Here is a 23,364-nt window from a genome sequence, read left to right on the forward strand (position 1 = left end):
ATGTAGATATTTTTTAATAAATAAAGAATTCTATCAATTATTCGTTTGAAGTTTAGAAATTGCTATTGTTTAAACTCTAAACTAGTATTTCCAATTTTTATTTTTTTTAGGAACACTAAGTTTTCAAATTAAAATAGTTATTTGAGATAATGATCAGCATATTTAAAAAGTAGAATATATAAGAAAGGAAAAAGTTTATACAATGTTAGGATTATACGGACAATGAAACTACTTAGTTTGAGCTTCAGTTCTATTTTAAGGTTTAAAATATTATAATAGAGGGCATTGATGAGAATCAGAACAATAACGCTTTAAAGTTTTTTAAACAGCGATACAAGTACATTCTCCATTATTAAGGCAAGCATAATAATAATCTTTAGGGCATGGATGAGAAACAGGACAATCACGATCAGTCTTGCATCTTTTCGCCTTGGTCGGTTCAGTCTCAACTTTTAGTTTCGAACAATTGCACACTCTAAGAATACATTCCGCACCTTCATCTGAACATAGCAACCTACACTCTTCATCTGTCCTACATGATTCGACTTGAACTCCAAAGATACCCACCAACAACATACCTAATAATTGCAAACACATATCATATTTTATTCGGTCTTTTAGATCGATGAATCAAAATATGAGATATATACAGTATATAGAGAGAAACTAACATGAGAGATAGAAGCCGAAAATGATGAGGATTGTTGTTTTCAGTGCCGCCATGTTTTTGATATGAGGATGCTCAGTTTATGGTTTAGAGTTTATAAACACGTTTTTGATATTATTACATGGTGATTTCGATGCTTAAATATTGTGTCTTGGAGCATAAAAATGGCAATTTATTTAACGCATAGGACGACTTTGACAAATAAGATTTTTTTTGCTATAATTGGTGATGTTACTAAGGAAACAAATTAGGAGGAATTTACATTCCTAAATTGTTTTACTATTTAAAGTAATTTTGATATAATTCCTTCTTATTCCTAATTTTGAACCATAAATAGAACTAATATTGATGTATAGTATGTATAAGGTCCACACGATTCATCTTTTTCATTTGGAATCATATAACAAACATATTCTCACCAAACTAGATAAGGTTCAAAAAAAGAACAAATTTTTACTTTTATTGCATAGACAGGCTCCAACTCGTAACCAATTTTGAGGAAAAAAATGAGTAGGAATGTCATGTTCTCAATGTTCCTCATTTTTTTTTTTTATCATTTGTAAGATATTCTTGTTCTATTTTCAGACACGTGAGTCCTATATTTTTCATTTTCATTATTCAAAAAAAAAAATGATAGGTCAAAATTGTTCCTCCCCAAAATGGTTCTTCCACAAACATATAAAATTCGTTTTTAATTATTAAATAATTTTAAAATAGCTTTTATGATAATATTTACATTTCTATATATAAATATTTTCTTTATTTTTATTAAAAAATATTTATATAAAAAAAAATTATCAAACTTTAATTTAAATAAATGTTATGACTTTATTTTAAATAAATGCTTTCAAAGTGAAATTTATATTATTTTAAAATAACTATTTAAATTTATACAACATTTTATTTTAAATTTATATAACAATTTAACTTTATGAAATTTATAAAATAAATCAAATAAATGATTTTTTTAATATTTATTATGTTGAATATTTATTCAACTTTTTGGTTACCATTTACCATAATTATTTGTTCAATTCTTTTGTTCCTTTTGGTTCTTGGTTTTACTATTCTTCTTTTTTTTAATTCTTTTTTATCCATTTTTTTCTATTTATATTGTTTTTTTAATTGTCACCGGTCGGCACAATAAGAAATTATATGGGAAAGAATTTTAAAAAAAAGAAAGACAAAAAATGAAAAGTAATGGACTCTAAGAAAAGCTCAATCCCCTTCTAAAGCCCATCAATATACTTATATAGTTATATAGTTAGGAATTACACGTGAAGAACAACAATGTAATAAAGGTTAGCCCAAATGAACTCAAAAGTGAAAAACGAAGTTGGGAGGGCAATTAGAAAGACGATCGCAACTTTACACAAGTAAACTGCCGCCGTTAGACATTTTCTCCGGCCGGCGCTGGACTTTTCGGCGTCGGTCGGGTTCCTTTCTATTTATTTAGTTTTGTTCTACTTTTTGTCTCTGTTTCTTTCGATGGACGACACATTCTTCCACCGGTATCTCTTCCGATCTATAGTTTTCCTTCGGATGGTGACTTTATCCGTGTTCGTTCTTACACTGGCGACAAACATTCACCACTTTCATGTCAAGTGGATATCAGATCCGAAGGCAGAAGCGAACCCGCCTCATGGGACGGTAATATCTCTGGTCGATGAAAAAGGAACCGTTTTGCGGGAGTCTCAAGTCTATATACCATGTCTCATCCGGTCCTCCGTGGTGAAGGTCTTTTCCGGCGAAGTCGCCGAGGCATATCCGGTATGTATTACCGAGTTTTTATCGAAACTAACATATTTTGTTAGTTTTATGGTAGTCTCCGAAGGCCACTGTTTCGTGGCTTTTCGATGGTTGATACAAATCTCTTTGGATTTGTTAATGAGACAACGACCACCACGGAAACCGTCATGGAATCAACCCACAACGGAGGATGGAGATGCGATTATGATGCGAATCAGAAGATCAGATCAACAACAAGTATGGGTTTACGCTACAATCACAAAACTTCATATCTCTTTCTTCAGGAGAGTTCCCAAATCTAGGGTCTTGCGATGTAACGGATGGATCGCAGACTTTGACTTTCGAAAGCGTAAAAGATGGTGCATCGATAAAAAGAAGATGTTTTCCAAGCTAGAGAGTCACACAAGATTGACGGATACGACGAAAACAACTAAGCATATCATTCGGATTGCGGCGCTTGAACTTTTTTGCTTTTTCGTTACAAATCTATTTGATTGTGTTCATACCCTTGTGTTTTAACAATGTAATCTTTGGTTCACACTAATAAAGTTATGATTTGATGTTAAAAATTAAAAAAAAAAAGGTTAGCCCAAATGTTCGTAGAAACTTTATCAAAAAACAAATGTTGGTAAAAAGTATTCAGTGTCACATATAATAGTTAATTTATAGGATACAGATTCCAACGATAAAAATGGGTCGTCACAAAGACAACAAATTTTAATTCGTTAAAATCTTGTTGTGAATTATTTACTTTTCTGCTTTCTGTTTTCACTTCTATGATGGAGTTTCACTGTAATAACACCTAGTAATAACATCTTGGGTGCGTTTTTAAGGTAATATAATATAATATTATAGTTTTAGTCTGAACCCATTTAGTAAGCCCATAATATAATATTTTCTTTGACATGGAACTAGCCCATATTAAAACATTTAAACCTGGATGTTAGTAATTTAGTATATTAGATTATGTACCTGCGCATTGCGCCGGATTTTAATTTAAAACTTTTATCAATACAAATTTTTGAGTATAAATATAACCATTTGAATTTTAAAAGATTTTAGTTTATTCATGTTTATTATCTTCTATGATTTACTCGTCGTCTCTTAAAATGTACTATATATTCACCTTATATTGGCTCACATATAATATATTCGACTATGAATTAGTCTTTAAGATAGATCGTATCTATTTCATCTTTTTTTTTATAAGTTGTATGATCTTTTTATTAAAGTGAACAACTTATAAGATTTTTATTCATAAGGTTTTATTCGGGGAGATTCTATTCATAAGGTTTTTTTACCATATTTTGGATTATCTAAAATTGCTTTATAGACAAAAAATCTCATATATATAGACTCATTCCTATTTATAAACATTGGATTCAAACGTCTAATTTTACACTTTATCTTGACGATTTGAAAAATACAAAAATCTTTTTTCATATATAAAATTTACCGTATATTATGATTCTGTATAGTATTCTTAGTGTTTATTTTTCTCAATGTGTAACATATGAACTCATAAAAATTATTTTAATATAAAACTATGTTTTTTTAAAAAAAAAATATCCATGTTGTTTCTAATTAAAAATCTTTCATTTCCAGTTTCCAATTAAAACATATTCTAATTTCCAAATAGCATTCTCAAATATTATTATTACACAGTTTTACTTTTCAATTAGATTATTTTATTTTTATTGGTGATGTTTAGGATAGTTTTTTTCTTTGTATTTCAAATCACATTATTTTTTTCAATATATATTAATTTTCTAAACACTGATTAATATTAATTTTTTTCTTTAGGTATTCATTTGTTTTTTTTCAAAACACTTTAATTTAGAAAACATCAATAAAATAGAAATTTTTATTAATATACATATTTATATTATATTAGAGTTATAAATAATAATATGTACTTATTCCTTCTTAATATTTAATCGGTATCATGAGTTGATACTTAACATTAACAAATATATTCTCAAATTTTAAATTTGTATTTTTTCAGAAATGATGTACTTTTTATTTTAAGTAAAAACCTTTAAATTTGTTTTTTCAGCTCTTCTTTTCTTTATTCTACTAAATAATTGTAACTCTTAAAAATGATTGTTGTACCATTAAAATATATGATAAGTTTCTTTTTTCCTATCTCTAACCAATTAAAAATATTTACTCATTATATGTTAAGATATAATTATCTAATTTTATATTTATTTCTCTATATAAAATTTTCATATTTTGTATTGTATATTTTTCCACTTTGTTATAATATTAAATTGTTTTTTTTTGTAAATTACTGTTTTTATTTAGTAAAAATTAAAAATAGAAAGTGTGTGAATTAATTTTAGTTTTAATGTTTTTTTTTCAAAATAAGATATGTAGAGCCCAAAATGTAAAATATGATTACATGGATGCCAATGTTTCTTATTTTTCTTTATTCTAGTAAATAATTGTAACTCTTAAAAATGATTATATGTTAAGTTTTTTTTTTTCATATCTCTAGTCATTTACGAATATTTAGTCATTAAATGTAATATATAATTATCTAATTTTATATTTATCCAATCTATATTCAAAAATTTCATATTTTGTGTTATAAATTTATTTTTTCTTTTTAATATTTAATTTATTCTTTTGTAAATTATTATTTTTGTTTAATGAAAAATAATAATAGAAATTATAAAATATGTGAATTAATTATAGTTTTAATGTTTTTTGTTTTAATAAATAAAATATGTGGAGCCCATACAAAATTAAAATAAGATGACTTGGATGATGATGTGGACACCCCAGATGGAGAGACAACTCTCTCATTATATATATAGATTTAATACACACACAAAAAAGCGGATAAATCATACTCCCTCCGGTTCGTTTTAGTTGTCGTTTAAGGTTTTCTCACACATATTAAGAAAAACATTAAATTTTCTATTTTACCCTTTATTAATATATTTTATAAAAAAATTCATTGGCCGAAACATTAAAACAGTAGGGATAAAACTGGAATTTTCACAAAACATTTGCATCGAAAACCTAAAACGACAACTATTATGAAACAAAATTTTAACTCTAAAACGACAAGTAAAACGAAACGGAGGGAGTAAATGTTTGCTTCGTTTACCAACAAATGTTTGCTTCATTTACCCAAAAAATGTTGGTTCAGACTTCAGAAAATAAGGGCTTTCAGAGACACTCTTGCATAATAAATAGTTAATGCACCAAGTCACTAACATCAAGCAGATGTCTCTGCATAATAAAATTGCCAAATTTTCAGATTTCGTAGATGCATATAGCATATGCTAATTTAAAAATAGTAGAGTGTATATTTAACTATTTAACATTATAACATATCAAATTCATAAATGACAAAATTATGAAATAACACCCAACTAGTTAGGAGTTAGTAGTTTATGGAAATAACAAAAAGGAGGATTAAGAATGACATTGTACGGAACAACGACTAAAAAATTACTACAATTTTGTAAAGACTGAAGTGGTCAAAATTATTCAGACAAATTTCATGGGATTCTTAACCCATTGACCCACCTCATGTCTCTTGCTCCCTCCTCACTAGTGTTTTTTTCACAGTTACACACTTTTAAATCATTTCAATGTATCAACAATAATGTAACAATTATACTATATAGTTTGCCAGCAAAAAAGGAGATTTGACTGGTAAGCATTAAGACAATGATACTATTTTAATTAACTTCAAAGTTAAAACAAGCAAAAACTTAAACTCAAAACAATATTCATTTTTTGGTCATAAATCTTATGATAATGATAGAAGTAGACAACTCAGTCCCCATAACATCACTGCAATTAGTAAACAAAACAAAAGAAAGTTTTAACATTCGATCGGATCAGTGAAGTATAACATAAGATTAATGAAAATCCGAATAAATTTCAACTTGATTTAAATATTAAAGGTTAGAGAAAATGATCTAATTTAGAAATAACAAAAAACAAACGAATCAAGTTCAAGAACTGGGAAATGAGAAGTAAAAAAATGTCGGAATTTACAAAGTTTTGGTCTTTAGTCGTTGACTAGCTTGGCATGCACAGGAGCAGGACTAGTGACGACGGAGCTCGGCGGAGTTAACGGTGGAGATGCCGATACTGGTGCTGGAGGTGGTGGTGGGATTGGTATATCCGTTGAAGGCGGAGGAGGTGCGGTGGTTGTTTCAGAATCCGGCGGAGGAGGTGAGAATTGCGGCGGAGGATTCGGATTCGGATTAGGCGTAGACGGAGGAGGTGGATTCGGATTAATGATCGGCGACGGCGGATTTGGGGAAATAGGAGTAGATGGGTTTGGTGATGATGATGAATCAGGTGGAGCTGGAGGAGAAGATCCGAGAACAGGCGAGTTCGGGTTTGGGTTTGGATTCGGGTTTGGGTTTGGGAATGGAGTTATAAAAGGGGAAGTAGAAGAAGATGGATCGGTGGAAGATGAGCAATTGTCGCCGGAGCAGTGGTGAGAGTGACGGCGGACAACACCGAAAACTACGACGAGGCCAATGACGACGGCGACGGTGACGATGAAAATGAAAATCTTGGTGGCTTTGCCGACATAGCAGAGCATTGTTGTGGATATTCAGAAGATCGGAACAAAAATTCTGTGACTTTTGTTTTTGGATGTTTTTGTTTATTTTGTTTATTTTATTTTTTTGTGAATGAATTTTTTAGATTACAAATGAGATGTGATTTGGATCTCTCTATCTTTCATCTTCTTTAGGGGTGTTATTAGTTTATGATTTAAATAAAATTTTAGTCCTTGAAATATTACATGAAATCCATTGTTATTCAATCAAGATTTTAAAAAATTGTTAAAGGGGTGTTATTCATTCATGGAGTTAAAGTCAATTCTTAAAAGTTTAGGTTTGATTTCTGATATTGGTTTTAACAATCTGTTTGTGTGGAGTTCAAAATCTCTGCAGTATATCTTGGATTATGATTCCAATAATTTACTCATGAAATCCAAAGATGTTTCATTTCAAATGATTTGATATACAAAGATTTTACAAGTCTTTTAGTTTTGAATAACACTGGATTTTAATGAAGAATTTTAAATCTTAGTTGAATAACGCCAAACTTTAAAATCTATTAGAGTTAGATTTAGAATCATTAGGTTAATAACACTGGATTAGTGTTGGATTTCAATTCTATTAAAATCCATCATTGAATAACACCACCTAAAGTTTGGTGTTATTAGATTCATATTTTAATAAATCTGAAGTTATTGGATTCATATTTTTATAGAGTCAATAAAAAATTGTGTTACTCAATTAAAACAAAATAATCTATAATTTTCAATAAATTAAACTATTATATTATTAGTTTATAATTTTTTACACTTTTCTTCACACAATAAAATCATGAAAAATATCATCAAAATAGAGAGATTGTTATTTTACAATATTATGAAAAACTAATCAACAAAATTACAAAAAACTCTTTAGTAATATTAATTTAAAATATTTTATTTGTTTACTTTCTATGATTTTATTAAAGTCATCAAAAAAATTTGTCAAATAAAATTATAATCATCAAAATTTCTTGTAAAATAAAAACACCCTTTATTTTCACAGTTTATGCTTTAAAAGAAGTAATTGTTTTTAACTTCGAGTTAAAGCGTGCGATAATGAGAGACATGCGGATGGTGGGAATGAAAAGCTAGGATGGCCACGTGAAAGCCAACATTGGCACGTAATTATTACTCTAAAATTTGTTGTGGTTTAGTTTTTTTTTTTTTTGGTCATTACCAATATTGAATTGGTGATTAGTTTCCTCGGAAATTCTTTGATATATGCATAGCTAACATAAAACACACACACACACATTCAAATAATGCATTCTCACTATGGTAAGGAACAGTACTGAGTTCATAGATAATCTTATGAGGGAAAACAAAACTGAAGTCATTTCAGTTCATGGATCAGACTTTTCATTTAAGTTTTTTTTTTCATGTAATTCTATATTGATTTGAGTTATTTTGAGTCTGATAGTCCATAAAACGAATATTGTTATTTTTAGTTTGTTGGAGTTCATAGAAAATTTTAGCTATTTTAAAATCCTTTTTTTTTACTTAAAAACAATTTAATATAGTAGGGTCTGCATTATTTTTCTTTTCATTGTTACTTCTTTGCGAAAAAATAAATTTTATTATTGCCATACGAAGAAAAGAGTAGTTGGAGTCTTTTGTTTTAGTAAAATGGGCATAAAAGGATAGGGGCCACAGACCAAAATGTTTAAACTAGTTGTCCTCAAGGCCAGGCCAGCCGTGCATAAAAAATTAGTGGAACCGTGAGTATCATTGAACCTAAATCGATTGAGTAAAAAAAAAAGAATCCACTAATTTTTTTGTTGCTGCTAATGTCAAACGAAAACATATGTCATCTTGTCTTTGACCATGTCCTTGAAAATTGAAACAGGGACACTCTTGCTCTGTTGAATGCTGCATCATTTAGAACATTTTGTTAATCTTTGAACCCAATGGGAGTGCATAGATAATGAAATTGTAATCGATCGTAGAAACAATTTCAAATTCGATCTCAAATTCAAAAGTATATTGCTTGTTCAAAAAAGCCTCCCGGAGCTTAGCCATTGACACAAATTTTTAATTCATTGTGCTAGCAAATAACTTCAGGAAAATAAGAATATGAATATCAGTCTCTAAGAATAGTCTCTAGAGATGTTAGAAGATAATTAAGAAGCATACGAAACAGATCATTGTATCCCTTATCTTTTGGTTATTTTGCTAGTAACTTTCATCATATTTACCGGCACTGAACTTTGATGACTAAGCTAGGTTCACCACTAGTTTATTTCATATGTATTCAATTGCTCTTTTTTAGTTTCTTTTTTTTTCATATATATAGGTACCAGAACTAAAATTTAAAATAAAACCTAAAATATCAATAAAAAGATTCAGATACGAATAATTCAAAAACAAATAACTCAATAAGCCATTATGAAAACACTGCATTGTATTGTATCACAATAGATAAATAGTAGATATAGAATTGTTTTTTCTAAAGCAGAATTTAGACACTGGGAGAGTATTTGGTGCTTGAAACAACTGCAAATTCAATCTCTATATTCAAAGAACCCTCATTGTCCAAGTACTGCGCCCGGAGTTTATCTAAAGACGCAAATTTATCCCAGCCATAGCCTGTGTTTTGCTTTGTGTACCAGTAGGTCACTGCAACGACAGTGGAAAATATATATAAGCATGCATATTAATTATTAGTCAAATATAATTATAACTTAAAATTTTAAATAGTCAACGAGGGACGAAAAAGAGCACCAAATGAACATTATTTAAAAGTTTCATTAACCAATGAAGTAAAACAAACAAAAAAACAACTATAAGATGATATGATATGGTATTATTGTTTTGTAACTTACATGTCCAAGCGACGTGATGAGTGGATCCAAGAGGATCTAAAAGTCTAACATGTACTCGCGTGTAGATTTTCTCCTCTGCGTTGAGTGTTTCACTCTTACTTAAGAACAAATAAATGGATAACGACTTGTCTCGTGCTCTAATATCACCCTTAGGATACACCTTTAGAAACCTATAGAACAATTTTGCACTTGTTAACAATCGCATAGACGCATATATGGAAAAAGCAAACAAGTTTTTCTTAGACTCCTCACCATTGCCTTCCTCCTACTAAAAACTTTACTGAGTCGTAAAATTCCTCTTTTAACTCTTTAAATTTCTTGAGAGTCCACGAGAACTTGGGATTAGAGATTTTCTGATTAAAGGACACGACTTCCCATTTAGTAAGGGATGGAGCAACCAAGACATCAACACCAAATTCACATTGATCTCCCTCGAAGATATATCCGTTTTTAGGGTCATTGAAAGTTTCGAGCGAAAGGACTTGAGACAATCCCCAGACTGTTCTCAATGCATTGAACCGCTTCACTTCTGTATCTATAATAGTGTACATAAATTGTTGATGAGTAAAAGAAAAGGAGAAGTGGAGTATAAGATATACACAAATGTGATCAATGTGAAATATGGAGTATAAGATATACAAACCTCTAATAGTAAAGTATTTGTCTGTTTTCTTGTTGTAAACAAAGAATATGAGACATGCAACCACATCAGTTAGTGGCGTTGACAAGAGGTTTGTGCTATCAATCTCCACATACATTGAAATATATCCACTCCCTTCGTCTTTTGCGTTTCCTTTTGGATAAATGACCAATCTCCTAAAATTCAATCATTGTTTAATCATTTGAACATTAATTTTGCTATGGGCATATTGCTTGGCGGCCCATGAGCACGAAAAATAAAACCTACATAATCATTAGGAACAAACACATGTTTGTATATTGGCTCACATATGAATAGTTAACCCCAATCAATATGATGTTGCATTAGCTCTTTCTTGTTTTTTTTGTTTTTTTGGGCAGGAAATAACTACTAGGTTAAGCTTTTTTGTATATTCTACAAACTCTTCTCATTATTCATTAATGAAATTCAAATACTTAAAAAAAAACACGTGTTTTCTACTCAAATTCCGAAAACTCTTTTATCTCATTTTTATAGTTGGATTCATCTTTCTTACGCTTAATATATCTGGAAACACGATCGATCTTACTTTTGCTTCTTGTCATAATCGTGTGTGGATTTTGAACACATATTTTTTTCATCGATTAGTATTATATGCCTGTTTTAAAATTTTGAATCACATCATATGTAGAAAAAAAAAATCAAATATTTTATTAATTATATGTATTTTATATAAATTTAAAAACAAATTAATATAAAATCAGATAAAAGTGAAAGAAGAATCATATGTTTATGTTTAAATTAGGTAGAAAGATTTTAAAAAATTAGCAAGGAAAGATAACATTAGTTAGGACAATATCTTCAATTAGATTTTCAAGATTTTGGGAGTGTTTAGAATTTAAGACTTAGGATTATAATATAAATAAGTTACAATTTAAGGATTTAGGAGTGTAAATAAGTCAAAACTGAAGGACTTTTTGACTAAAAACCCTCCAAAAGGTATATGTAGATGGTTGACTTACCAAAGCTACACTAAATACAATTACAAAAAAAAATACAAACAACCTTAAATAAAATTTTCTCCAATTAAATTAATGTTGAATAATTTATATTTTTTTAACTTCAATGTTTATTGTTTATTGGTTAATAATATTCATGCTATATATATTAAATTTTTTTGATACATGTCAAAATCTAATTAACCAATAATACACGTCAATTAGCATATAATTTGTCTTACCAAACAAATTAGCATATAATTTGTTTGTTTTTTTTGTTTTTTATTAGTGGGTCTGCTTGTTTTCAAACTAAGCCTAAGGGCAACGATTCTTCTATTATGCCTTCCAATATCAGCCTATGATGGTGGTGCTCGTTGTTGTACTTCTTGAACATGGAGATTTTGTACTTCTTAAACATAGAGTTTTGATTCCCCATGGTGATGATCCTTTAAAACATAAATCTCCTTAGATAATGCAAATTGTATATTCAGAAGAACTATTTATGTAAATATTGAGTTGGACTAACCACATCTTGTGTATTCATAATCACATGATCGTGGTTCATCGTAAAACAATCGAATCTACAAAAATTGTACAGAAAACGATCTCCTCGAAACAAAAACAATCTCAATTTTTATCAGTTGGTCACTAAAGTCATTGCAATCGAGTATATAGGAATCGAACCCACATCGTTAACTTGGAATGCTAAGAGATTTAGTCAATGTCGATCGCTCATCTTCATATTATTAACGTGTCTAATCCAAAACCACTTGATGATGGTTACTTTTAATTTTAGTTCTTCATATAAGTATATCATGAGTTATTGCTATGTGTTATATTTTTCAATTTGAAATATTTTTGAATTAATAATTTTAGTGGTTAAAAAAACAATGTAACAATGAAAATAAATATTTTATGAAATGTTAATATAATGATGCGATTTAAGTATTCAACAGAAAACTATCTATAAAAGATGGGGTTTTTAAACGATTGGCTTAACCGGTATAAATGATCCTTGTTTTACTAATGAAATCGATTGTTGGTTATTATTTTGGTTTTGCTTCCATGTTCTTCTAGAACCGGTTAAATCCACGTCAGCTGAAATTTTTTTAAAACAATTTCATACTTATTTTTTTTAGAAAATTACTCTGTAAAATAAATTGACACACGCACAACAAGCACACACCTTTTCCCCTTCTTCACTAAATCGTCTCTTTTCCGTTTCTTCGAGCTCAAATCCCAACGTCAATGGCGGTTCCGATTCACTTTCTCATCAACTCTCCACATGAATCATCCGACGAAGAGTACAACGGCTTCGAGATTTCTTCATCTGAAGACGAGTCCATGGAAGACGAATCGTCCGAGTTAGAAAACACAAACGGAGGATCTCACTCTTCTCCTCTCTCCAATCTCGTAAACGAAGGTACACATTCACCATTTCCTCTGTTTCTACTCTGTAAAAGCTTGATCGAGTCTGGTTATGTCGAGTATTGTGAGGTGATTGCGTTAAAATCTGGAAAAAAAAAGTAAACGATGCGTATCTCTGATTTTTTGTGTTACAGAAAGTGAGAGTGATGGTACTGAGGAAGAGTTTTGGGTTAAGTATCCGTATTTGAAGGAGCTAGTGGAGATTATTGTAGCTCAAGGTTTGATTTCTGAAGAAGTAGCTTTTGAGAGAGTTAAGCTTATTGGTGATGATAAAGCTAAAGCTAAAGAATTGAATGATGGATGGAAAGCTTTGTGTCTTAAGGAACAGGATTTGGGTAATCAGATGCTTGAGCTTCTTGAAACCCTGAAAATTTGAGGAATTTTTCATGTTTTCTTTTGGTCTGTGAGAACTTTGAACTATTATGTATCGTTTATGTTTGGTATTGATGTGTTCATCTTTATGAATGTTAAAGAAAAGATTCACAGTTTTTGCAAAGTTTCTTATATAGTTCTTTAGATATGAATCAAACCAAAACTTTCTACATTGAAACTGATATCAAAAACTGTGGCGTAAGTATTAAACTATATCAAACTCTGAGTTCATCGCCATTAAAACGCTATGTAGGAAACGTTAAACAAAAAAACAGAGTCTTTGGTGTTTCTTCAAACGTCGTCGTCCGATGTTGTTGTTTTCAGAAGTTTCTCGACATTGTCTTGAGAGAAAGAAGCTGTTCGTAAGAGAAGAGACAAACACCATGAGAGGAAAGTACGTTTCGTGAACCTGGAGAATTCGCAATAACTTGAAGAATCTGTTGACGTGTTAGCGATTTGAGCAAATCGGATTCTCCTACTTCTCCGGCGGTGTTGTAGACAGATTCAAGAGGCATCCAACTGAGTGAAGCAATTTGAGATTGAAGAAACTTGATGTATCTGTGAGATTCTTCTAGAATCATCGCTAAACTCATTTTGTTTTCCCATGGCATAAGTTTCTCCAAGGATCTGATTTTGTCAGAGATCTTCTTTCGTTTGGTAATACCAGTACCACCGTCGTTTGTGTTTGATGATGACGCTGTTGGAGATCCGGAGTTTGTTGAAGAGGAATACGAGTTAAGCTTCTTGCGACGTTTAGCGTCGGGAAGAGGAAGAGGAGGAGAGAGAGATGGAAAGAGCTTCATCGTCGTCGGTTCTTCTTCCACGGCGGGTGGTTGTTCGATGGATGTGAGATTTGGTAAGTGAAGAAACGGTGTTGTGGTGGTGGCGAGGTCGTTTTGAAAGAGCTGAGTGGAGTCGTAAAAGAGATGTTCGAGGCGAGTTGACTCAGTGAGGTGGTGACGATTGAGGAGAGACAGTGTTGAGTCGAGAAAGAGCGAGTCAGCATGAGAGAGAGACAAGTCGAGTTGGTGGTCGGAGAAGGTGAAGGAAGAGGGAGTGAAGTCGGAAGGTGGAAGCGGTGGTAACTCAGTGAGCGAGTCAAACTCAGTCTCCATTTTCTCCGACGAAAGCAAAAAAACAGAGAGAGAGAGGAGAAAATGAGAATGAAGCGTGACTGTGTGAAGAAGAGAATAAAAACAGAGAGATATCCACGTGGCTTGTGATGATTGGGTGGAGAGAGAAAAAAGAAATAAGTAAGAAAAGAAAGATGTACACGTGGCGTTTTGTGATTGGGTGGTGTAGAGAAGGCGGCGACACGAGGAACGAAGACGATTCCGTTATATGTTTTTGTCGACTGTTTGTCGCGCGACCCTCGTCAGGCGGTTTCAGGGTATTGTACTGATTGAATCTGGACCGTTGGATTGTTTTTAAGATCAGATGATACTGATCCCATGGACAGGGATTTTTGTCAGGTAGCGAAACAAATTCTGATTTACGGATTTGTGCCATCGTAATGATGTTACTGTAAAGTTTTTTTCTTTTGGGGGCGAAGCCACGTGTACTTTTCTCCAACCGTGACTGCAAAAGTTTCTGGTAAAGAAATTTGAAATGTTTTTTTTTTTTTGCATTACCTTATATTCGTGATTGTAAATTTGTAACAAAAAAATAAACTGTTCAAAACTAAAATACACAAGAAATTGTAAAAAAAGGTTAGCAACATCAACACTTGTGTGTAAAAAATATGTCACATCACATTGGCCTGGATAGTTTCATTAATATTTTGTCTATTGTTTAAATTTTGGTTACATAATTAAAAGTTTAGCAACAACAACATTATATAATATATTTAGAGCAACAACAATGGTTGAATTCTTAAAAAGATTCTTAAACATTTTATAATCTTACTCTATGCCATTTTTAAAGTTAAGAGCTTTTTATGAATCCTTTCAAATTTATTTGTCCAATGGTGAGTCCTTAATTAAGTAGGTTTCTTAAAACAAAAACTCAGATTATGAATCAATGTGAGTTAGGTTTAGATAGGCATATCATCCACTTCACTTATAAGACTGACGGCTAATTCTCTGGCAACTTAAGCAGTACACTCTCTTCGAAATGCTTTGCTAAGAATGAGTCGGAAGCTAGGGAGACTTGGGTTTAAATTAGGAGTGGCTGCTTCTTTCTCAACTGGTACAGGCTTTGGTGTGTAAGTAAAGTTGAGATCTTTGTTGGCTGCAAGTGCCACAAGCTCTTTCTCTTCAAGGCCTTTAGTCCGTCCAAGGCTGCACCTATCTGGACCATGCTTTGCCAATGCATCTCTGAATTTCTTGATCTGAAAAAAAAAACAAATCAAGATCAAAACCAAACCTAACATGGTTGTAATTGGTTGTCTCATGTTATATGGTAATGAGAACCAACCGTGGCATTGGTACAGCTAAAGCTGCAATTAAAGTAAAACCTAAAAAAAACACATGAACCCTACACCAAAATTTTCACAAATCCAAGAAATCAACAGCTCAAATTGAAAACACATGAACCCTACACCAAAATTTTCTCATCCAGTCATAATTCACTACAAAATTAAAGCAAAACCTAAAAAAAAACGTTTCTTTCAACAATTAGCTCTCAAGATCTTTCTAATTAGGTTGTGCATGTAAAGTTTGGGACAAACGAAAATGAAAACACTAGAAATCAAATTTACCTGAGCTGTGATGGATGACGATCGGAAGCTCCTTCTGAAGCTCTCGTCTTGAGCATCACCGAAAATGATCTGTTTTCCATGGAATTCATTTCTAAGAGGCTTTTGATTCTTCAGCTTCTGACAAGAGAAACTCTTTTTCAGACCGATCTCTCCCAAAATCGCCGTCGGAGATAACAAGGTGTGAGAGAGAGAGGCTCGAGAAAAATGAATCGGGAATTTTTTTTATTTTTCTCTGTTTACGAACCAATAAACGGTACCACGTCAGCGCCTCTTATGAGGCCAAAAAACTCTAAAACAAGAAACGTTTCTTGGGTTTAAAAACAGTTTTGATTTAAATTTGGAGTTTTTTCTTTTAAGAAACTAGGCTTAGAGCTCTATAAGAGCCACCATTGCTGTTGCTCATATACACAAGAAATTGGAGAAAGCGATTGGCACAGATAGAACGTGCTTTCTTGGAAAGGGAAACCTGGTAAATAAAAGAGAAAGTTACGTAACTGTTGTAAAATGGCTCGTCTGTTTTAACCACTGTAACAAATCTTGTAAATAAACTGACAAGGTCAAAGTTTGACTTATTATGTATAAACTTGCATGACGGCAAAAATGATATTTTAACCCGAATGTAAAGGAAATGATTGTTATTACTTGTGCCAAGAGGCTCACTAATTAAAGCAATATCATCTGGGCTCGATGATGATTGATGACAATATATCAAAACATCTGCATTGGAGACATTTGACATTTGTAATTTTTTGTTAATGCTCTAAATGCACTTTCTCCAGTGTAAAGAAAGAAAAAAACAATTATCCCAAAACCTATGACAAAAATTTGTAATTTAATAGATAACCTATTTAAAAGGAAATAAAACTGAACACATATAATTGTATTACGATATGATATGATTACAACAACGGAAAGACTAGAAAAAAAAGCTAAGTATTCTTGGTTTTGTAGTTGTCGGCGATAATGACTTGTTACTAAATCATGTTTGTTTTGCAGTTGCAAGAATTTAATGACATGGTTCAGCGAGTAAAACATGTCACTATAATTTTCATCATTGGCGTAATCCAAAATCTAAACTGTAATTTTCAGTTTTTTAAAATTTATATTTATAAGTCGCAGAAATCGAAAGACATCAACTACTCATGACCGTCATTGAGCACAGCAAGGTGAAATAATTGTTTTTGGTCCCCAAAATTCTAGATATTTTTTTTTCTACAAAATAGACTCCCAAATTTATTTTACTTTTGTGATTTATACAGCCAACCCTTTAAAAATTACTATAAAACTCTTAAAACTTTTTTAAACCCCCAAAATTTTGGGGCCGGCTTTGCAACTAGTGAGAAAACAAATTTAGTCGTTGGATGATTGGTCACTGCAACTGGAAAATGATTGAATTTTGTTATGATTTTGTCAGTTTTCCTCATTTGTTTATTTCGTATTGCATGTCTTTAGTCGGTTTTAGTAGATTTTTAAGTGCTTTTTTAAGTGTCTTTTCAAAATTTTACTGGTTAAGGGTTGTGTTTGCTGGGGAAAGAGCTATGGACGAGTGTTTGGATCGAAAACGAAGAGATTTGGGCCACATGGCCCGTTAAATTTAGCAATATCATCATCTACACATTTCAAATTTGTAATTTGTGTGTTACTAAAGCATTTTCTTTTGGTTCTTTGTTTGTCCGTCTCGTCCATTTTCTCCGGTGTAAAAAGAGAAAGAAATACATTTCCCAAAACATTTTTTTGGTCGCATTTCCCAAAACCTTTGAAAAATTTTTTTAAAGAATATTCAAGAATATAACATTCTTAAACCAAGTTCAAGTGTGATATCCGCATGATGACATAACTAGATGTAAGCAGTGGCGGAGCCAGAAATTTTTATTACAGGGGTCAATATTAATAAAATTATATAGTAATAATCATTTATTTGTACTATATATTGTTAAAATTAAATTTCATTACTTTAGGTACTAGTTTTGGCTTTTAAATATTAATAAAGCATAACTGAGAATAACATCATGTATTATTGTCACAAACCCTATAACTTATATATGATTTTACATAAAAATAGATAATAATGGAAGAAATATTTAAATCTTTGTATGAGATATGAGTATTGGAGTCTCAATAACTATTTCCTATTTTTATTATTTATACAAAAGGTATGAAATATAAATATTTTTATTTCTCAAGATGTAGAAGAATGACAAAAACAAAAATTAATATGTAAGACAGATAAAAATTATGTATTAAAACTTAAAAAGACTAAAGAGACACATAAATAAGAACAATTAAATAAAGAAAAATTGTAAGAGGGGGTCAAAAGGAGTAGTTTAACGTGAGCCATAGGGGTCAATGGAGAAGAATCAAGCCAAAATAAGCCATTATGTACCATATAAATAAGCATGCAAACAAGAATTCTTAAATTTCATTGGGGTCAACTGACCCCCTTGGTTATGAGTTAGCTCCGCCCCTGGATGTAAGTATATAAATATATAATTATAGCAAAATATGCTCGACTAATAAATCAATGATCTCTGCTATGATCAGAGCCGTAGCTGGATAGAAGCAAGAGAAGCGGGAGCTGCGGCCCTCCGAGAAGTTATTAATATTTTCGGCCCTCAAATACCAATGTGTTTTGGTAGCCTAGTGGTATTATGTCATACACCACATATCTTAGGTCATGAGTTATTGTTTTTTGTTTTTTTTTTATGGTTAAATTTTTTTATAAGTATACACTTTTCTAAAGCGGCCCTTTTTTTTTTTTCGTGGGCGGCCCTCATAATCATTGCTACGGTTCTGGCTATGATTATCCAATACCACCTTGATTTAAATCCAGTTTCTTTTCAATATCGAGTTAAATAGGATCATGTCACATGATCATGAACGATACATGAAGCAAAAATACAACGTGGAATGTTTTTACACTCCGTGTTCTATTAGTTGATGAGAAGGTGTGTCCTTTAATGTGATTGTGTGAGAAATGATCGTACGTTTTCATAATCTAAAAGTATGAAGGAACAAAAGTAGGGAATCCTATCCCTCCAAAGCAGATTCAAGCAAAAGGTAGGAGATGACATGACCACATGACCCAAAACTCAAGGATTTTAATACATAGAAAATTTCTTTGTTTCTATCACAAAATAAAAAAAGAATACATATGGACTGATCGATGTGGCCACAACACACATATAATAGTGGTACAACGCAAGGGTTCATTAGTTTAATTTGATAGAAAGTTGTGACTTGTGAGTCATTGCAATGCAATGGTGGTTCCATATAGTTTTATATTGGTATATAATTGCTATATCAACTCACTAAATATTTTTTTTTTATGAATTTATAAAGCTTTATTTTTTTTTGGTAAAAAAAATTATAAAGTTATATATATATATGTCTAGTTGATGAACCTTTTTAATCTCTAACGTACAAATGGTAAGATTGCAATTTGCATTTAATTACTTTATTAGGTTTTACACCACGTGAGCTATATTGGTGTTTCACGTAAGCACCTTAACATTTAAACTCCACTCTGTCTAGCTATACCTAGTAACGTTATTGTATGAATTAATTATGGATTTTGCCGACATTTATGGATTTTGCCATTTTTTGAATAATTTATAGATTTTGCCTTTTTTTAGGCTCCAAAAATATGATTTAACATGCGTTTCATTCGTTATGTTTGGGTTTAGTCGGTTCCAGTTGTTCTTAGGGTTTAGTATTTGGTATAATATATGTATTTTTGCAAAAAAAAATTATAAATACGTACATTTTTAAGTGTTAAAAAAGGGCAAAATCCATAAATTATTCAAAAAATGGTAAAATCCATAAATGTCATTATAAAAAAGGGCAAAATCCGTAATAAACCCATATTGTATTCCAGGTTTCCATTTGGTTTTGTTTTAGATTTTTTTGGTTAGTGTGACTTAGTTAATATATCTTGAATAGTGAATACCAAAACCAATAATAAAAAAAATCAACTAAATTATGCCTCCGTTTTTTTCCATGCAGTTTAGTAAATTTATCCAAAATACACCCAAATTTTCCCAAATTAAGAAACCAAATTAATAAGATGGAAAGGAAAAAAAAAAAGTAAGATGGCTAATACTGTGAAGAAATGGCTCACACTATTGGGCACTCAAATGGGCCAGATACGGCAATAGTTGTAAATACCTATTGATATGAGGGGTAAAAGTGTCCTTGCAGAATGTAAGTCACGTGAGCCCCGTTCCATGGCTTTTTTCCCACCACTAGGAGCTTCAGTGCATGAGCAGTTGAAACCAAATCACACTTTTATTTATATATATATATATATATATTTTTTTGTCGTCTAAATTTTATTAGAATACCATAGAAAAATACATGATGAAATACATATGCCGGTGGAAAAACGAGATATCCCCAGAGACAGAAACTCAAAAGAAGGAAGCAGAAACCCTAAGTTACAGGAAAACTAATGAAAACGATGAAATAACAATCCACAAACAATGAAATTTATTTATTTATATTTATTATATGACTTTTATTTTTGTTAAGAAAAAAATTTCACATTTTTTGAGTCTTTTCTTTTTCTTTTGGTGTCGTCTAACGAGTGCTATTTTTAGCCTTTTATCTCTTCTACTGTGGCGGTGCCTCGTTTATTAACAACTAGTTTCTTGTTATTTTCTGAATAGTATTTTAATTATTTGTTATGCCATTATACTAATACATGATTTTTATTTGCAAAAATTGATATGTGTATTACATACTTTATATATATGAAGAATTATTGATATTATAAAGTTGCATACTTGCATGTCATTATAAACGAATATAATAATTATATATTCTTGATTTTGTATCTTTGATAACGTCTCGATGTATTCAATTTTTTTCTCCTTTTCAATTATTAAAATCTAGAAATAGTATGATAAATAAATCAAATTCAGTTTGGTCCACATAGTACCAATTTTGTTGTGGTCGGGTCTTTAAGGGAAATAAGTATATACTTCATTTATTAATCAACTGAAAAATACATAAGTTTATGCATCTAACCAAATAACCAACATATGCATCTAACCAAATAACCAACATAACAAAGAAAAAAAAACAGTATTACACGACCAAGCATTATTTGCAAGAAATTTTGTTTTATAATTCCTCTATCTAGGTTCATACACCTACAAAGAATCCAACTTTTCCTGAAAGCTATTTTATTATCACTGGAAAAACGAATATTAGTGTTAATTTTAATAAAAAGATAGCTTCTTTTTTTGTTTTATTGAAAGGCTCTCATATAAATGTTACTTCCTTATCTCAATACATTTTATTTGACCACTGCACGATTCATTCTAAAGTTTGGTCTACGATTAGTCCATGAGTTAAAATAATCCAAATATATATAAAGTTGATTAGAGAGATAAATAAATACAGCATGATGAAGAAAAAAAAAAGGGAACATAGCCTAAAAAGCTTCACCAAGCTTACACTAATAAACTTTACCTGAAAAATAAATGATTAATTACTGGTTGATCAGCTGATCAAAAGGTAAAATGCGTTGTCATCACTCATAATATTTACTAAATGAATAAAAAAACTTTATATTATAATACGGAATAAACAAAAAAGTACCCTTTATCTTTTTAATAAAAAAATAAAATTGTTTTATTAGCAAGAATGTCAGAGAATAGGTCTCAGTTCTCATCTCTCTCCCTCTCTCTATCTCTACTATAACAGTGAACAGAGAGGTGTTTGTTTGGACACGCCTTTGTTGTTGCTTTGGACTCTTTCTTTTTTTATTTACTCTCAATTTTTTTTTTTTTTAATCAGTGACCAAAATAAAAACCAACCACTAATTTGTGGGTGCTTCACCAATAGACTTGACAGACATCAAAAGAGAAGACTAATACAAAATCTGACAATCACAAAACCAACAAAAGTTTCTTGCTTCTTTGCTCTTTGTCTTCTTTCTCTTCTCAGCATAAATCCACACCTCTCTCTCCACTGTTACTCACTTCTTTCACCACATTTCTTTTCTCTTTTGGGGGAAAAATCAAGAAAAAGAGAGATAGAATCTAGTTCTACCCAAGAGTGTTTTTAGTTTCTTTCTCTTTTTTTGGCTATGGAAGCTTGTTGCTCTGATCTTGAAGTAGACATCAATGGAGAAGAAACTATCTTTCTCAATAAGGTAAAGTCCCTCTTTAGAACTAGCTAGCCTCAAAATACAAACTTTAACCATTTCTCAATGTTAATTTCACTTTTTCTTATCTGGGTGTAGTTAAATTCTTGTTCTTGCCTTAAATATTGATTTACAAGTTCTAATTTCTATTTTAAGAAATACATTTTTTTTGTGTGTTTTGTTTTGATTCTGTGATAGTAATATTTTATGGCTCACGTACTGTGTGTGACTCTGCTACATTTAGCATTTAATGTCTTCTCAACAAATTACCTTAAAATGAGGGCACACAAATCTCTCTTTTGTTTTTCCTGTGAAACCAATAATCACTAATTTGGAATCTGTAACCTGATTTCTCTGAGTATCAATGGACTCAAAAGTTTTGGTTAAGTGAGTAATGAAGTAAGATGTCTCCATCATCATTTATTGCATTTTTTGTTCTTATACTTGTTCTCTGACTTTCTCCCATATTTCTCTGTAAATCAAACAAAATTTTGCCCCTCTTTAGAAGAAGATAAGAGGCTTTGTTTGGATTTTTCTTGGATACTATTCACTTCCCTTTTGTTCTTACTTGTTATTGTGTGACTTATGAGATGATCTTAAATGATTGGAGACACAGAGACCTTTGTGTAGTTGATACTTAATTTCCTTCCTGTCTTGTAATAACTGTTGCCTTTATTCCTTCACAAAACATGGCTTAAAGTTTTTAGCTTTTTTCTTGTGGGTCTTTTTGTGTTCTTGAAGAAACTTACTCATATGACTTACTTTTGTGTTGTTTTGTATTTTGACTGCAGCAAATCATATGTGCTTATTCTGGAACGTTAAGGAAACTTTTGGGGAAATCAACTTGTTCCAATGGAAATCTCAAGGTGATCTTTAATGATTTTCCTGGTGGAGGGGAGAGTTTCGAGCTTGTTTCGAGATTTTGCTACAATAACGGTCGATTAGCTGTGATGCCTTCGAATGTAGTTTTCTTGCATTGTGCTGCTAAGTTTATGGAAGTCACTAAAGTCTTGGAACAAACAGAGAAGTGTATGGAAGAGATTCGGTATTGGGCTTGGCCAGAGGTTCTTCTCTGTTTAAAACAGTGTCAAGAAGTTGAAACATCGCCCGTAGCTGATTCTTTAGCTGCGAAACTGATGGATGCGTTAGTGGAGAAACTTTGTTTAACTATTGAAATGAGTCCTTCTAGTGCTGCTTCTGCTTGTTCACCAGATAGCAGCTTGTTTCGAGTTTTCTTGTGATAGTAAAAGTACCGAGAGTTTCACGAATAGCTCTGTTCGG

General features: G+C 31.2%; 6 protein-coding genes across 6 annotated transcripts in view; 2 read left to right on the top strand and 4 right to left on the bottom strand.

Moving 5' to 3' along the window:
* Window positions 1-270: 270 nt before the first annotated feature.
* LOC9319407 (defensin-like protein 290) lies at window positions 271-1,296 on the bottom strand. The gene is made up of 2 exons (XM_002885432.2): window positions 672-1,296; window positions 271-578 (listed from the first exon to the last, which is right to left on the bottom strand). Exons 1-2 carry the CDS (start codon window positions 721-723, stop codon window positions 322-324), a joined length of 309 nt encoding a protein of 102 aa, XP_002885478.1. The 5' UTR covers window positions 724-1,296; the 3' UTR covers window positions 271-321.
* A 4,799-nt stretch (window positions 1,297-6,095) lies between these two features.
* Window positions 6,096-7,152, bottom strand: LOC9319408 (vegetative cell wall protein gp1). Its single transcript, XM_002885433.2, has one exon. It carries the CDS (start codon window positions 6,993-6,995, stop codon window positions 6,450-6,452), a length of 546 nt encoding a protein of 181 aa, XP_002885479.1. The 5' UTR covers window positions 6,996-7,152; the 3' UTR covers window positions 6,096-6,449.
* A 2,217-nt stretch (window positions 7,153-9,369) lies between these two features.
* LOC9321546 (protein RESTRICTED TEV MOVEMENT 3) lies at window positions 9,370-10,624 on the bottom strand. Its single transcript, XM_002885434.2, has 4 exons — window positions 10,464-10,624; window positions 10,073-10,355; window positions 9,821-9,990; window positions 9,370-9,614 (listed from the first exon to the last, which is right to left on the bottom strand). Exons 1-4 carry the CDS (start codon window positions 10,576-10,578, stop codon window positions 9,457-9,459), a joined length of 726 nt encoding a protein of 241 aa, XP_002885480.1. The 5' UTR covers window positions 10,579-10,624; the 3' UTR covers window positions 9,370-9,456.
* A 1,734-nt stretch (window positions 10,625-12,358) lies between these two features.
* Window positions 12,359-13,241, top strand: LOC9321547 (GLABROUS1 enhancer-binding protein-like 1). Its single transcript, XM_002883295.2, has 2 exons — window positions 12,359-12,860; window positions 13,000-13,241. The coding sequence occupies exons 1-2, from the start codon at window positions 12,686-12,688 to the stop codon at window positions 13,239-13,241; spliced, it is 417 nt and encodes a 138-aa protein (XP_002883341.1). The 5' UTR covers window positions 12,359-12,685.
* On the bottom strand, window positions 13,223-15,296 carry LOC9319409 (transcription factor bHLH117). The gene has a single exon (XM_021030527.1). The coding sequence runs from the start codon at window positions 14,350-14,352 to the stop codon at window positions 13,558-13,560; it is 795 nt and encodes a 264-aa protein (XP_020886186.1). The 5' UTR covers window positions 14,353-15,296; the 3' UTR covers window positions 13,223-13,557.
* Window positions 15,297-21,584: 6,288 nt separating this feature from the next.
* LOC9321549 (BTB/POZ domain-containing protein At3g22104) overlaps window positions 21,585-23,364 on the top strand; it is a 2,805-nt gene continuing 1,025 nt past the window's right edge. Inside the window, 3 exon segments of the mRNA XM_021031097.1 lie at window positions 21,585-22,092; window positions 22,875-23,312; window positions 23,314-23,358. Of these exon segments, the coding sequence (XP_020886756.1) occupies window positions 22,027-22,092; window positions 22,875-23,312; window positions 23,314-23,358 (549 nt within the window). The 5' untranslated portion in view covers window positions 21,585-22,026.

Source organism: Arabidopsis lyrata (assembly GCF_000004255.2).
Source record: "Arabidopsis lyrata subsp. lyrata unplaced genomic scaffold ARALYscaffold_3, whole genome shotgun sequence".
NCBI lineage: Eukaryota > Viridiplantae > Streptophyta > Magnoliopsida > Brassicales > Brassicaceae > Arabidopsis > Arabidopsis lyrata.